The following is a 15,164-nucleotide window of genomic DNA, read 5'->3' on the forward strand; positions in this document are numbered from 1 at the left end:
GTTCCCTAAATAAAATATTTTAACCTCTTCTTTACCTCATCTTCCATTTTTCCGTAAGATGTGTGCTGCTTGTTTCAAAAAAATTGTTGCATTCCAGAAGGTGGAACATTGAAAATAATTTTTACTTTATTTTAAACCTCAGTTTGTGATGAATGTTCAATGCACATTCCATAATTTTAGAAAAACTTATATGGAAACTGTGATCATTTAAATTAGTTTTAGAGTTTTCAAATGAATTGTGCAGCATGTTACATCCGATTTCATTACTACGAGTATAATTAAGATACTATTATAAAAATTGGCCAAAATCCATGATATTATATATCAAACAAGTACACAAAGTTTTAACATTATACTTCATACATGGGTACAATGACCTGGATGATTTGACATGGAATGACACCATGACCTTGATGATTTTATGAATGCTGCCAGAAGTGGACAAAACTGGCTCTAGTTGAAAGATATTCATCTATCTCTGAGCAGTGCCAACCTTAAGCTTCCTAAAGACTTAAAAGTTGTACTGTGCACATTGCTCAGGATAATGACCCCAACACTGCCTCCCTCTGACTACTCCTCTCACCTCTGCAGTTGTAATGCTGGGGCATTCTGCCATTCTCTATAGCCACCATGTGAATCAACTTATCGTGGACAAACTGTAGGTAATGTGGGTTGCTACAGGAAAGTTGGAACATCACGTAAATGAAATAGTACTAGGCAATTTAAGAGTAACTTTACCATGCACAATCAGTGAATAAATTTAAGGAATCAAAGGAAGCGTCCAATTCCACGTGTTGGCTTTGACCCATTTTTACGTAATGGTGGTGGTGTGTGAGATGTCATTACAGTGCGGAGTTTTTGAGCTGGTTGTGTTTGTAGACCTCATGTTGTCATATTTGATGGTGTCCCCTGGTGGTGGATGTGAGCATGCCGAGTTTAACATATGGAATTGGGTTCATTTTAATTTTGGTTGTCAGTGTGCTGACCTGGTTTTGAGTTTCGGTAGCTGGTGCGGTAACGTGGACTGTGGAAGTGCTTTCAGTAAGCGATTAAGGTTCTTTTTTTGTTGATGTGTTTGGAGTTTTTTCCCCCAAGTCTGAATAATTGGTGTTTGTTGTGTGGAAGGAAGTCTTAACTTTTTAATTGGTTTTTGTTAGTTATGGATATGACAATGAAGTTCATGAGGGTGTCATTACTTTCTGAGATAGGTGGTGATGTGATGTCTGTCATATAGTTTCCACAGATGTTCGGTCTTATTGCTGAATATGTTAGGTATCACATTTGTGGCAACAACATGAGGTTGACAGGAGTTGTGCCAGCTCAGGCCAGGGACATGTATATTTGGATTTGTCGGCACTTGTACACACCTGTGTATGCGTTGGCCAACCTAAATGGTATTACCGGAGGCTTTTATTCATAAGTAATTTTTGTTCTGGTTTTATTGTATAGTAATAGTGATGTTTTGTGTGTTGTATATTTATGATAAGTCAGCTGTGTTTTAATTGATGTAGTGAATATGAGGTATGTGTGCTTTTGAGTTGTTGGGGTTTTCGTTCCACTTTTCAGAGATATAGGTCTTTTGGTATCGATAGCTGCAGTTGAGCTATATAGGTCAAGGGAAATGTCCAATTCCTGTGGTTTTGTTGGTGTAGTGGAATGCTATAATTTAATATTTTTTTGGATATTATTTGTTTTGGGATGGAGTGGTGTTTTTCTATTGTTGTATATGTAGCTTGTCCCAGCCCAAACCACCTCAGTTTACCGCAGCTGCCCCATTACTTTCATTTTATTTTTGGAGTAAGATGTTATTGTGTTATTTTTATTTTTGTTCTTGTTTGTTCACCTGCATATGTAGTGTCATCATTGTCGTCAGTCTATATACATTGGAAGTAACCGTTTCCGCCATACTAATCATGTCATGGGTCAAAGCAGATGAGTGGAATCAGATGCTTCTGTAACGCCAATTTAAGATAGTTTACAAATAATTACAACATTGATCACATGAAGGAGATGGTGGTATACTCCAGATTCTTATTAAGCCAAACAACAAAGTTCGTAATTTTAAAATAACATTAAGTCATTGGTAAATGTCTAAGAAATCATTTCCATGATGCAGTCCTCAAACCAAAGTAAGACTGGTAAATTATCTCGGCATAGTAAAGAGACCTTGACATAAGAGATTTCTCTCTCCCTTTCTGACAGTTCCATGCAGTTCATAATTATTTACTCATTTATTCCTACAAATTTAAGCACAGCTATGAGACGGCAACTGTACAGGAATATGATATGTATAATACAGCCAAATAGTGCAATAAGTTTCTACTTTAACCTGGTTTTCACACTGACAATGTGTGTCCATGAGAAAATCCAAACAATTACATGTAGTAAAAGACGAACAGATTTAAGAGCAAAATTTTCTTGTCGTATAATATACTTCATAAGAAGATAATATTTAAACCATATAAAATTACAGACATTGGAACTGACATAAAGTAGGTAACTGTCAGTAAAATTACAGCTACATGGCATAGCACATGATACATTGCTAAGGGCAGTACGAGGAAACAGTCGCTGGAGGTGACTAAGCTTAGTCTGAAGCCACATTCAGTGCCTGTTTCCTCTCACAGTCCTTAGCAGCACACAGTGTGATATGCCTTTAGCTATAATTTTACTGACAATTACAAACTTTATGTCAGTTCTAACAACTGTAATTTTAAGTGGTTTCAATATAATCTTCTTATGAAGTATCTGTCCATTGGTTACTAAATGTAACTGTTTGGATTTTCTGGTGAAGGAACCCAAGGTTGGTGTCAACATGACGTTAAAGTAAAATCTTGTTGCACCGGTTGCTGTATTATATAGTAATTCATTTATCTATTGTACGCGCAAATAAAAGATGACACTCAGCGCGCTGGCTGATGGGAGCAGCTGTAAACGGGAAATGCCTTTGCAGTCGCTCCCATCAGGCACAGGGCGAGTGTCAACTTTGTTTGTGCGTACAATATGCTGTAGATTCCACCAAAGACAACCATCTGGGATGTCCAATGAGTCAAAATACAAATTAAGAGAAGATAAGCAAATCATATAAACTTAATCTGCATCCTGCAATAACAATAAACGGTCACTATGGCATAATCCATATCACTTCATGCAGGGCGGGGGGGGGGGGGGGGGGGGGGGGTGTACCTTTACAGTCTCAGATGTTATTGCGGTTAGCATATGTTAAAATTCAGTAGTACATAAGAAACACGTATTTTTTTGATTTCTCCAAAACAATTCCTGCCCCGAGATATAGGGCTCCTGAGTTGACACTGCAAATACCATTTTGAAGATGCGAATTTCGGAATTTTTTTTAAAATGCTGTATCTCTGTAACAGTTCTGGATATTTTGTTAGAGGCTTTTTTATTTGAAAGATAATTGCTTTATGATTACAATGGTATCCTCCATTTGGGCAAATCTGTCAAAGTTCTTTTACTGTCACCTTTTATTTTTATTTTTTTATTTTTATTTTTTTACAGAAAAAAAAATTTTTTTTTTTTTTTTTTCAAAAATGCCAATCCAGAAAAGTTAGTTTTTTCTGTTGAATAGTACCATGTAGTACTATATTCCTGTAAAGGAGAGCTTTCACTTTTAAGTTGGACAGGTTTTATTTTTTTAAATCTTTTAACTTTCAAGGGTAATGTATGTCTGCACTGAAGTTGTTTCTTACTAATTTCTTTGTTACAATGTTTATTTCTATTGTCTTTGTTGCAGTTATTTCTTGTCACTTCCTTTGTAGCAGTTATTTATTTTCACTTTCATTGTTGCAGATATTTCTTACACTTTGTTGTAGTTTCTTGTCTGTTTTTTTGTCATGGTTGTTCATTGCAGGTTTCTGTACTGTAGTTGTTCGGTGCTGATTTGTTTACTGAAGAGGCTTTTAAGAAATCTGAGACCATCCAGTGAGTTCTGTGTTTTTGTTAGGAACTTGCCAGATGACACAGTTGTAGTGTGTTTTTGTGAAAAGGTCTGTTTAAAATGTCTTCTGACTGGGGCCACAGGGGAGTGAAGTGTGCTGACTATTTGCATATCCATAAAAGAGTGATTAAAAAAAAAAAAAAAAAAAAAAAAACCCACACACACACAGACTGTTCAGGTTGGGAATAAGTGTTCTCATTTGAAGATTCTGTATCAAAGTGAAGACATTTCCAGTGACAACTTTTTGTGTTCTAATGTTTTGACAGAATAACGACTATGATAGTACCTGAACAGGATGAAGCCTCCCATTGTGCAGATGATGTAGATTTTGCATCAATATAGGAATATACCCTGAATCAGTCAACTACATATCTAGGTGTCAGTCCTGTTAAGAAACTGTGGGCAGTGAAGTCGAGTCATAAGCACTATGCATCAAGAAAGCGCAGAGAAATTACTAAAGCTATGGACGAATACACTAAAGCAAAACTGACCACAGTCTTCAAAGTAGAAATTCCATCTTCAGAAGAAAATGAACCAAAAAAACACTCTTGCCATGAATTTTTCACAAATATCAATTCAGCTATTGAATACCATGCATCCTACAGTGAAAAGGTGCAAGTTTTAGCTATTACTCCAGAGACATTTTCAAAGAAAACTATGTTCCATCAGTATCTATATCTACATCCATATTCCACAAGCCACCTGACGGTGTGTGCTAGTATCTAAGTACATAGTAGACAAATCAAGAAATGTGAGGTCTGTAAAAGGAATCTTTGGAAGACCATCCTGTAGAAGCAGCTCAAGTTCAAATAGGGCAATCATTTTATCTGGAAGATAAATGGGACTGTTCTCGCCAGAGTGCCAACAAGAGAGACACCATAAGTGTAACAGTCAAAAGTCAAAAAGTTGCAAAAGCAAAGAGGTAAATGACTCGCAGTATTAAAGAAACTTTTGCAGTTTATAAGAGCAACTATACATCTTCACATATTGGAAGGTCAAAATCTTATGCACTATGAACTAAGTGGGTAGTTCCATACCCACCTAGAGATATCTGTTTATGTGTGTACTGCGCAAATTTTTGTGTGGTAACTTTAAAGAACTTACAGGAGCACGTGACATATGACACTTTGGTTGGGTGTGTGAAGTCATTAGCAATCTGTGATGTAAAGTGAGAGACTTGTTTGTTTCAATAATGTGGTGACTGCCCTGGAAAGGGTGGGCTGTGTTTACAGACACTTGGCCTGGAAGATGTAGCATATAACTCTGCAGAAATTACATACGCGACATGGGAGGAAAATAAACTAATTAAGAAACCTGTTGTCTTTGACAGTTTCATTGATGAACTTGGTAAATGGTCAATGAAAGCAGTAACGCAGAAACATCTGAAGAAATTGCAACAACAACACATTGCAAACGTGAAAGGATGTGTACAGGCTGAAGAACTATGTTTAGTGCTTCACTGCAATTTTGCTGAGAACTGGTCCGTAATTCTCCCACAAGAAGTATAATGGTATCACTGAAGTAATGACCAGATTTCAATTTTCACAGGAGTGACCACAAGTGTCGCAGTTATAAATGATGACACAGGACATGACTCAGCAAATGCGTTCCTAGCAATGCGCAAAATTCTCCAACTGCAAACAGGGGCAGAGAAGATGGTGCTCCTAGTCATTTTAAAAATCGTTACCAGCTGTTTGAATTGAGTAAGTTGCTTGTGCCAACTGACTGGGTATACAGTGCAACTGGTAACGGGAAGGGGTCTTGTGATGGTGTAGGAGGCCTGCTGAAGCATCATGCTACAGAACAATCTTTCCAGACCAAATACAGCTGTGATTCAGAATGCTGAGGATTTTACGAGAGTCTTGAAATCTTACACATCCACAGCCCTCATTCTTTTGTCCAAAGAGTAAATCTAAGAATTCCGTGAGCAGAAAGAAGAATGGTCCAAACAAACTACTCCTATGAAAGGAATTCAGAAGACACATTTTTGGACTCAAAGTGATGGGCAAACTCATATTGAATGCATTTTAAAGAGCAAGAAAGAAGAAATTTTGTTCATTTGGCCAACACTTGAGAAACAGCAGGGTAATATTCAGATTCACAACCTGAGAAGGTGGATTTTTGTGGCGTGTGTGTATGACTGTGACTGGTGGATTGCAGAGATTACAGAGACCAGTTATGAGTTAAACGAAATGGTAGTGAATTTTATGATACCACACGAATCTGCTGTTGGATATAAGTTTCCAGCTGAAGGGCAGCAACAACACCGTCAGTGCACACTTCCTGTTCACAATTTGAAAACTGTTAAAGTGCTCCAGTTTCTATCGGATCAATAGGAAGGCATCACTTTATATCAAAGGAAGATACTGAAGCGGTGGAACACATTTTTTAATTCAGCGACTGGCTAATTTCAGTACAAAACAGAATGCACAGAAGTTGCATAAATTGAAACCTTTAAGTCTTTGGACCTTTCACATACATTTTGGAACCATTTAAAATGTTCAAAAAATGAGTCTCTTTACTCATCTTTCAAAAATAAAATTATGTTTTAAATAAGGCTAGATTCTGATTTTTATGAGCCTGTTATGTGATAATGTGGTAATAAAACAGGTTTTATTTATGATAAAAATTTCAATTGTTTATAAAACCTGTTCATCTTAAAAGTGGAAGCTCTCCGTTTCAGGGAATGTAGAACTATTGGTATTAATCAACAACAAAAAATTATGGATTAGCATTTTCGAAAAAAAAATCCAATAATTGCAAAAAAGTTCAGAACACTGTAGTAACAGAACTTTAACAGATAAGTCCAAATGAAGGAGTTCTTTGTAATCATAAAGCAATTACCTCTCCAAAAAAATCTAGAACTGTTCCACAGATACAGCATTTTAAAATTATTTCCAAAATTCACATCTTCAAAATGGTAGGCCTATGTGCAGTGTCATCTTTGGAGAGCTGTATATTGCAGCAGAATTTTTTTGGAGGAAACAAAAAAAAAAGGGTTCCTTACTTAGTCCTTCATTTTGCTACATTCAATAACATCCAAAGCTATGAATGTAAGGTTTTTTCCTAGCATGCCTGAATTGATATGAACTATGCCTATACTGCTCAATGGCATTATGCTTATACCAGACAAATGGAATCATGTAAATTAGAAAGGAAATGCTACTTTGAAAACAACTGCTGCCTCCTCAGTTACATTACATAGCTGCTGCTTAGCTCCTATTGGTAGCTTCAATTCCACTGCTATTTTTGAATGAAAACAATTACCTACATCCATAAATACTGTATCCTCTTTACAATGAAAGAAGGTAGTAAGATTAGGGTCTGATATATCCTAATTATCAGAGACAAGAGCAGAAGCTCTGGTTGAGGAACGAAATGGGTCATTCCTTTCTCGGAGGAATCATTCATGCATTGGCTCTGAGCAACATGGGGAAGAAGATCACTGAAAACACAAACAAACACAGAGTTGACATGGCAGTAGTGTTTTTCAAGCATATGCTTCACACATATATTGATCTTTCTTCGAGAAGTACTGTAACAATGAATACTATTTTCATTAGGAGCATCCCCCCCCCCCTCCAAAAATATATTTGCAAGACCAGTTTCTAATATACGCAAGAAGTAGCTAGAAGTAAGTATTCCAAAAGCATTCCAGTGACAGACTGAGCAGAAAAATGCACTGAAGCACAGAACTCAACTTTGAACCTCCAGTCTTAAAAGAGAACGTAATGGTTCCAATATTCCTTTCACATATGTAGTGTGAATTATTACGAGAACTTTCAAGAAAATTTGAGGTTTGCTACCGTCTTTCCGAAATAGCTGCTATTTTATTTGTTAAGTACATATTTTTAGGTATTTACATGTGCAGTCGGCGAACATCTTGACAAAAACAGCCGTAAATCATTTCCCTGCAGCTGAAGTTCAAAAATTTGAAAGTGATTGCAGCTCTGTAGTGTCGGGAAATATTAACGCGAAGTAAACGGACTTAATTTAACAATGTACAAACCTGGTATAATAGAAAAATCTTCACTGAGGGAATTTTATTTTCATTAACTCATAAAGAACAGGCACCTGCAGCTATATTCGGACTGCTGATAAAAAGTTCCACTGACATACAACTGTTACGCCGAGATGAACTGATTGGGCCTAATGCATAACCGGAAGTTACGAACACTGCAAGAACGCACCATTCGCTGGAAATATTTTGAAAGCACTTCACTACTCCAGTGATTCAAAAAACATTTTACAGTACCTAGAACTGGGGTTAACTATACAGTCGCGTGTGCACATTTTTCCAATGTCAAACGAAATCACTTTGTTAAATGCATAAATACTAGGATATAAACAACAGGTTCTAACAACAAACGCTTTGTTTGCCCGAAATTTTAGGGGTCTTTGTCCTCGATGACGTTCAGTTTCTTCTAACACAATCCACACCTGTAGTGTTTATGGGCGTTATCACAGAAACGGAATCATGTCCAGGTTGACAGTTGACATTACTTACCCGTTCAAGGGGTTTGGAGGATTTCTTGTTCGATCTTTTCATTCTATAATCTGGTTGCTGCTCCTTGGAGAATCAGACGTACAAATTAGGATGTTAACCGTCACTACCGAATCGTTTTAGCTGTATTTCGCGAAATGCCGCATCTGAGATAACACCAATTTTTAAATCACCATACCCATTGTTTCCCGAACAAAACCTCCAACTTGCAGCCACATCACAATGACGGAATCCCTACCGTTTGCACCGTGCTCCACATATGAAGTCTTCCTTGAAATACCCACGCACCCATTTCCCACGCAAAAATCCAAACACAGGCAAATCGAACCAATGACAACAACACAACAGTAAACAGCGAAAGTCATAGTTGCTTGTATTCCAAGCGTGGTCTGGCATCGTTGGGAATCATGCAGCATTTACTACAGTACGCCACTACAAAAATTGATCTACACTCCGAATATTTCTTTTCCCGTTAGATGCAGGCAGCCAAAATTAGGTATTTGTTTAAAATCTATTTAATCCAAAGTGTACAGACGAGTCCACACCCTAAGCACATATAAAGCTTAAAATGTACACGTCTGCTATTATCTGTCTGTGCAGACAAGTCACAGATTTAAAATGTCGGAAGATGTAGTCTCAAGTTTGATCGAAATAGCACAAAACTGTGGAGTTATATAACATCTGTGCGCACAAATCGTAGTGTGTGGACGGGAAATCCCCGCACACCTGGAGCGCAAAATTAGAGTAACCTTTGTGTTTATTCAGGCTAATGTTTCTCGTCCTTGCGTGCACACTGAATTCTTGAATTCTTTTTAACATGGCTGATAAGCGCCAGTGCTCCAGAAAATTAATGGTTGAAGCTTGGTTGATTGGTTAATTTGGGGGAGGGGACCAAATAACGAGATCATGGGTCCCATCGGATTAGGGAAGGAGGCTGGCCGTGCCCTTTCAAAGGAACCATCCTGGAATTTGCCTGAAGCGATATAGGGAAATCACGGAAAACCTAAATTAGGATGGTTGGACGCGGTTTTGAACCGTCTTCCTCTCGAATGCGATTCCAGAGCATGGCTGAAGGTATTGAAATCTTTACGAGCGACACATTTTCGAGGTACATATAGAGCAAGAAATACAGCTGATCATAATTATTTAATACGGGAAACGAGAGTAGTTACTCTACAGCAAGCAGAGAAACACTAATAAAAAAAGTAATTGCAGAACGAGTTAAACAAGATAACGAAATATATTTGTAGTGAGATACCCCATTTGCCTATATGAAATAAGTGTTATAGCTCTGTACAGTGGCGAAGCGTCCATTAAGTCTCTAAGACTGACTCTACTCAAAGAATTCCAAAATAATACGTCCAAACTGAATGTAATCCAATCTCGTCACGTACCCTTGTAATTGTTTTCAGATATTTTACGTTTGAACTTCGTGTATGAACGCAGCAGTATAGTGCATCACTCCTCTAGCTTTGCAGCCCATAGCAGCTCGCAATTCCGCGCTTCTTACGAGCATGCACAGTAAGCCAGTTTCTTTCATATGGCAGACTGAGGTTTCTACAGCGTGGATACAGTTTTTGGAAGCTGGAGTTAGATTTGTTCCTACTTCTCGCCAACAAGTAGTATGACAAATCATTCAGCAGTTCCTTAACAGATATGGCTCTTTGCATCATCTAGAACGCTTGATGCAAGCCGGGAAGAATAAGAAACCATTAACTTTAATTTAATTGTTTCTTTTTTAAACACAAAGAACAAGAAGACATTCATAATTTATAGAAAATAAATTTGAATGTATAATTGTATGTTGTTGTAAGATGACAGGAAATAGCTTACTTAATATGTACTTTCATTCTTCCTCAGATTAAAATTTAGTAGCCCTACTCATTTCAAATGTTGGTAGCACCGTAGCGTGTCAGTAGATTATCATACCAACAGTATTAGACATGCTTATTGTGAGACCTGGAACATGAGAGTCGTAGTTAAAATGTTGCAGGTAGTGGTAGCGATTAACTAATTAGAAGGGTATATTTCGGTGTGCCTTTACCCACAGGAATAGCAGCGCCCCAAGCGGATGACTGCGAATATTAACGTTTATGTTGTTTTTTTATAGTTTTTACAATAGGGAGTGTATGTAATTCCATAAAATAATTAACACCAAATCTGTCATTATTTACTTTTCTAAGAAGGCTGGGAGGTACGAAATGATAAATTACATGACAGATTGTTATGATTCTTTTGTAATGTACAGAAATTTTCTGGATAATATTGTACTTGTTTAATAACAAGAAACTGCTTGCCTACATTATTTAACACATCAAATAAATCACCACAACTGCAGCACAAGTAAAACCACTAGATGAGATAATAAATCGTCAAACGCAATAGAACAGTTTTCGAACATAGAAGAAACCAACTCCACAATTCTTGCTAAATCTGTGCCACAAATGGCAAGAGTACCGTAATTAACACATTCGCTTTTTATACAAAAGTAATTACATTTACAAAAATATTCGCGTATGAGAAAGTCGAGTGAAGTGTAACAATGGGATAATCGTTAGGCTCCACAAAAATATTTAATTGTCAAAGAATGTGCCTGATAATAACAACAGAAATTTGTCCTCCCCATGCATGAAGTATGTGTTTTTATTCCCTAGCTTTCAATGGAATAAGCTGCAAATATACACATATTCCAAAGTATTTCTTCATGAATAATTTGTAGCTTACGTCTTTGAGTCAGTGTGATTCAGCAGTTTTTATATTGTATCGCGATAACTCATGTGTATTGGTAATTTACTAACGCATGGAACACAAAAATATAACAACCATTACGTTAATTAAATAGAAAATAATTAAAAACAAACATTATCCTTACGACGCATGTGACTGTCTGCTTTCTAACCACTTGGAGCGCTAGTGTCGCTCTAGCTGTCACGATAACAACTTTCGCACCAGAGAGTGTATTGACTCTATGTGTCATCGTAAGTACCGTCTGCCTCACGCCTGCTGTGCAGCGAGCTACGTTAATTTAAGTGTTAACTGTATTTTTCTTACTTGTCACTTCTTCTTCCGTGTGTTTTTGCTTTTAGGAAGCTTTAATTGTCGAGTGCTCGTAATAGTGTAATAGTGTTCCATAGATTTCGTGTTTGTTTTGAATACAGTTAGAGAGTGTCCCTTTAGTCAACCATAGTGCCAGTCAACGACCTATAGAAACAACATGGACTGGCTATGGCACCGCCATCTTTGAAACAACTTGAAAACTGAGCCGCCATGTCTTGTAAGGTCAAGGTGCAGCCTACACGTCGTAATACTGGATGTTGTTATTGTTTACTACGCATCAGGAGAAAAAAAACTGGCGTTCTACGGATCGGAGCATGGAATGTCAAATCCCTTAATCGAGCAGGTAGGTTAGAAAATTTAAAAAGGGAAATGGATAGGTTAAAGTTAGATATTGTGGGAATTAGTGAAGTTCGGTGGCAGGAGGAACAAGACTTTTGGTCAGGTGATTACAGGGTTATAAATACAAAATCAAATAGGGGTAATGCAGGAGTAGGTTTAATAATGAATATAAAAAATGGGAGTGCGGGTTAGCTACTACAAACAGCATAGTGAACGCATTATTGTGGCCAAGATAGACACAAAGCCCATGCCTACTACAGTAGTACAAGTTTATATGCCAACTAGCTCTGCAGATGACGAAGAAATTGAAGAAATGTATGATGAGATAAAAGAAATTATTCAGGTAGTGAAGGGAGACGAAAATTTAATAGTCATGGGTGACTGGAATACGACAGTAGGAAAAGGGAGAGAAGGAAACATAGTAGGTGAATGTGGATTGGGGCTAAGAAATGAAAGAGGAAGCCGTCTGTTAGAATTTTGCGCAGAGCATAACTTAATCATAGCTAACACTTGGTTCAAGAATCATAAAAGAAGGTTGTATACATGGAAGAATCCTGGAGATATTAAAAGGTATCAGATAATTATATAATGGTAAGACAGAGATTTAGGAACCAGGTTTTAAATTGTAGGACATTTCCAAGGGGCAGATGTGGACTCTGACCACAATGTAACAAACGTCTCAAAAATGAACTGTAGATTAAACCTGAAGAAATTGCAAAAAGATGGGAATTTAAGGAGATGGGACCTGGATAAACTGACTAAACCAGAGGTTGTAGAGAGTTTCAGGGAGAGCATAAGGGAACAATTGACAGGAATGGGGGAAAGAAATACAGTAGAAGAAGAATGGGTAGCTCTGAGGGATGAAGTAGTGAAGGCAGCAGAGGATCAAGTAGGTAAAAAGACGAGGGCTAATAGAAATCCTTGGGTAACAGAAGAAATATTGAATTTAATTGATGAAAGGAGAAAATATAAAAATGCAGTAAATGAAGCAGGCAAAAAGGAATACAAACGTCTCAAAAATGAGATCGACAGGAAGTGCAAAATGGCTAAGCAGGGATGGCAAGAGGACAAATGTAAGGATGTAGAGGCTTGTCTCACTAGGGGTAAGATAGATACTGCCTACAGGAAAATTAAAGAAACCTTTGGAGAGAAGAGAACCACTTGTATGAATATCAAGAGCTCAGATGGCAACCCAGTTCTAAGCAAAGAAGGGAAGGCAGAAAGGTGGAAGGAGTATATAGAGGGTCTATACAAGGGCGATGTACTTGAGGACAATATTATGGAAATGTAAGAGGGTGTAGATGAAGACGAAATGGGAGATAAGATACTGCGTGAAGAGTTTGACAGAGCACTGAAAGATCTGAGTCGAAACAAGGCCCCGGGAGTAGACAACATGCCATTTGAACTACTGATGGCCTCGGGAGAGCCAGTCATGACAAAACTCTACCATCTGGTGAGCATGATGTATGAGACAGGCGAAATACCCTCAGACTTCAGGAAGAATATAATAATTCCAATCCCAAAGAAAGCAGGTGTTGACAGATGTGAAAATTACCGAACTATCAGTTTAATAAGTCACAGCTGCAAAATACTAACGCGAATTCTTTACAGACGAATGGAAAAACTGGTAGAAGCCGACCTCGGGGAAGATCAGTTTGGATTCCGTAGAAATGTTGGAACACGTGGGGCAATACTGACCTTACGACTTATCTTAGAAGAAAGATTAAGAAAAGGCAAACCTACGTTTCTAGCATTTGTAGACTTAGAGAAAGCTTTTGACAATGTTAACTGGAATACTCTCTTTCAAATTCTGAAGGTGGCAGGAGTAAAATACAGGGAGCGAAAGGCTATTTACAGTTTGTACAGAAACCAGATGGCAGTTATAAGAGTCGAGGGGCATGAAAGGGAAGCAGTGGTTGGAAAAGGAGTAAGACAGGGTTGTAGCCTCTTTCCGATGTTATTCAATCTGTATATTGAGCAAGCAGTAAAGGAAACAAAAGAAAAATTCGGGGTAGGTATTAAAATTCATGGAGAAGAAGTAAAAACTTTGAGGTTCACCGATGACATTGTAATTCTGTCAGAGACAGCAAAGGACTTGGAAGAGCAGTTGAACAGAATGGACAGTGTCTTGAAAGGAGGATATAAGATGAACATCAACAAAAGCAAAACGAGGATAATGGAATGTAGCCAAATTAAGTCGGGTGATGCTGAGGGAATTAGATTAGGAAATGAGACACTTAAAGTAGTAAAGGAGTTTTGCTATTTAGGGAGTAAAATAACCGATGATGGTCGAAGTAGAGAGGATATAAAATGTAGACTGGCAATGGCAAGGAAAGCGTTTCTCAAGAAGAGGAATTTGTTAACATCGAGTATAGATTTAAGTGTCAGGAAGTCGTTTCTGAAAGTATTTGTATGGAGTGTAGCCATGTATGGAAGTGAAACATGAACGATAACTAGTTTGGACAAGAAGAGAATAGAAGCTTTCGAAATGTGGTGCTATAGAAGAATGCTGAAGATAAGGTGGGTAGATCACGTAACTAATGAGGTGGTATTGAATGGGATTGGGGAGAAGAGAAGTTTGTGGCACAACTTGACTAGAAGAAGGGATCGGTTGGTAGGACATGTTTTGAGGCATCAAGGGATCACCAATTTAGCATTGGAGGGCAGTGTGGAGGGTAAAAATCGTAGAGGGAGACCAAGAGATGAATACACTAAGCAGATTCAGAAGGATGTAGGTTGCAGTAGATACTGGGAGATGAAGAAGCTTGCACAGGATAGAGTAGCATGGAGAGCTGCATCAAAGCAGTCTCAGGACTGATGACCACAACAACAACAACAACGCATGGTGTAAAAAAAAGCCAATCTGCACTGACAATCTGATTTCTCTACTGTAAAACATATAGTGATGAAGGCTAAAAGAAATGAAACACACTTTTGACATCGATTTATTGAAAAGTTTATTACGAAATGTTGCTGTTCATTTCGCTGCAATGCCATATAGATTATGTCAAAAACAATTTTAAATAGTTCAGTAGGTCCAAAAACGATCAATTGACAGCGCAGGACCTTTCATTGTCCCTTAAACCATATAAGTTTGTATATATTTGCCGAATATGTTTCCCTCTTCCTTCCATTGGCCTGGTTTTTGCACAAATGGTGTAACCTACAATTAAAATACTATTTTAACAGAATCCTGACTAGAAAAGAGCAATGTGACTCTTCTCCAAATTCAGCTGGCACCATTAGATGGTCAAAATCGCGTGAATATATTCGGCCTGTCACCCACCATTCTGAACAATTCCACAC

At 37.7% G+C, this 15,164-nt stretch overlaps 1 protein-coding gene across 6 annotated transcripts in view; it reads right to left on the reverse strand.

Annotated features, from left to right (window-relative positions):
* The window catches only part of LOC126182569 (histone deacetylase 6), a 325,057-nt gene extending 316,257 nt beyond the window's left edge, over nt 1-8,800 (reverse strand). For 2 of the 6 annotated variants that reach the window (XM_049924864.1, XM_049924861.1), the window contains exon 1: nt 8,466-8,799. In XM_049924864.1, the coding sequence (XP_049780821.1) occupies nt 8,466-8,507 (42 nt within the window). In that variant the 5' untranslated portion in view covers nt 8,508-8,799. Of the gene's footprint in view, nt 1-7,967; nt 8,119-8,465 lie in introns of those variants that run through there. The other 4 variants (XM_049924863.1, XM_049924862.1, XM_049924866.1 and 1 more) reach the window with 4 other exon arrangements.
* Nucleotides 8,801-15,164: the final 6,364 nt, after the last annotated feature.

Source organism: Schistocerca cancellata, chromosome 1 (genome assembly GCF_023864275.1).
Source record: "Schistocerca cancellata isolate TAMUIC-IGC-003103 chromosome 1, iqSchCanc2.1, whole genome shotgun sequence".
In the NCBI taxonomy this organism is placed as follows: Eukaryota; Metazoa; Arthropoda; class Insecta; order Orthoptera; family Acrididae; genus Schistocerca; species Schistocerca cancellata.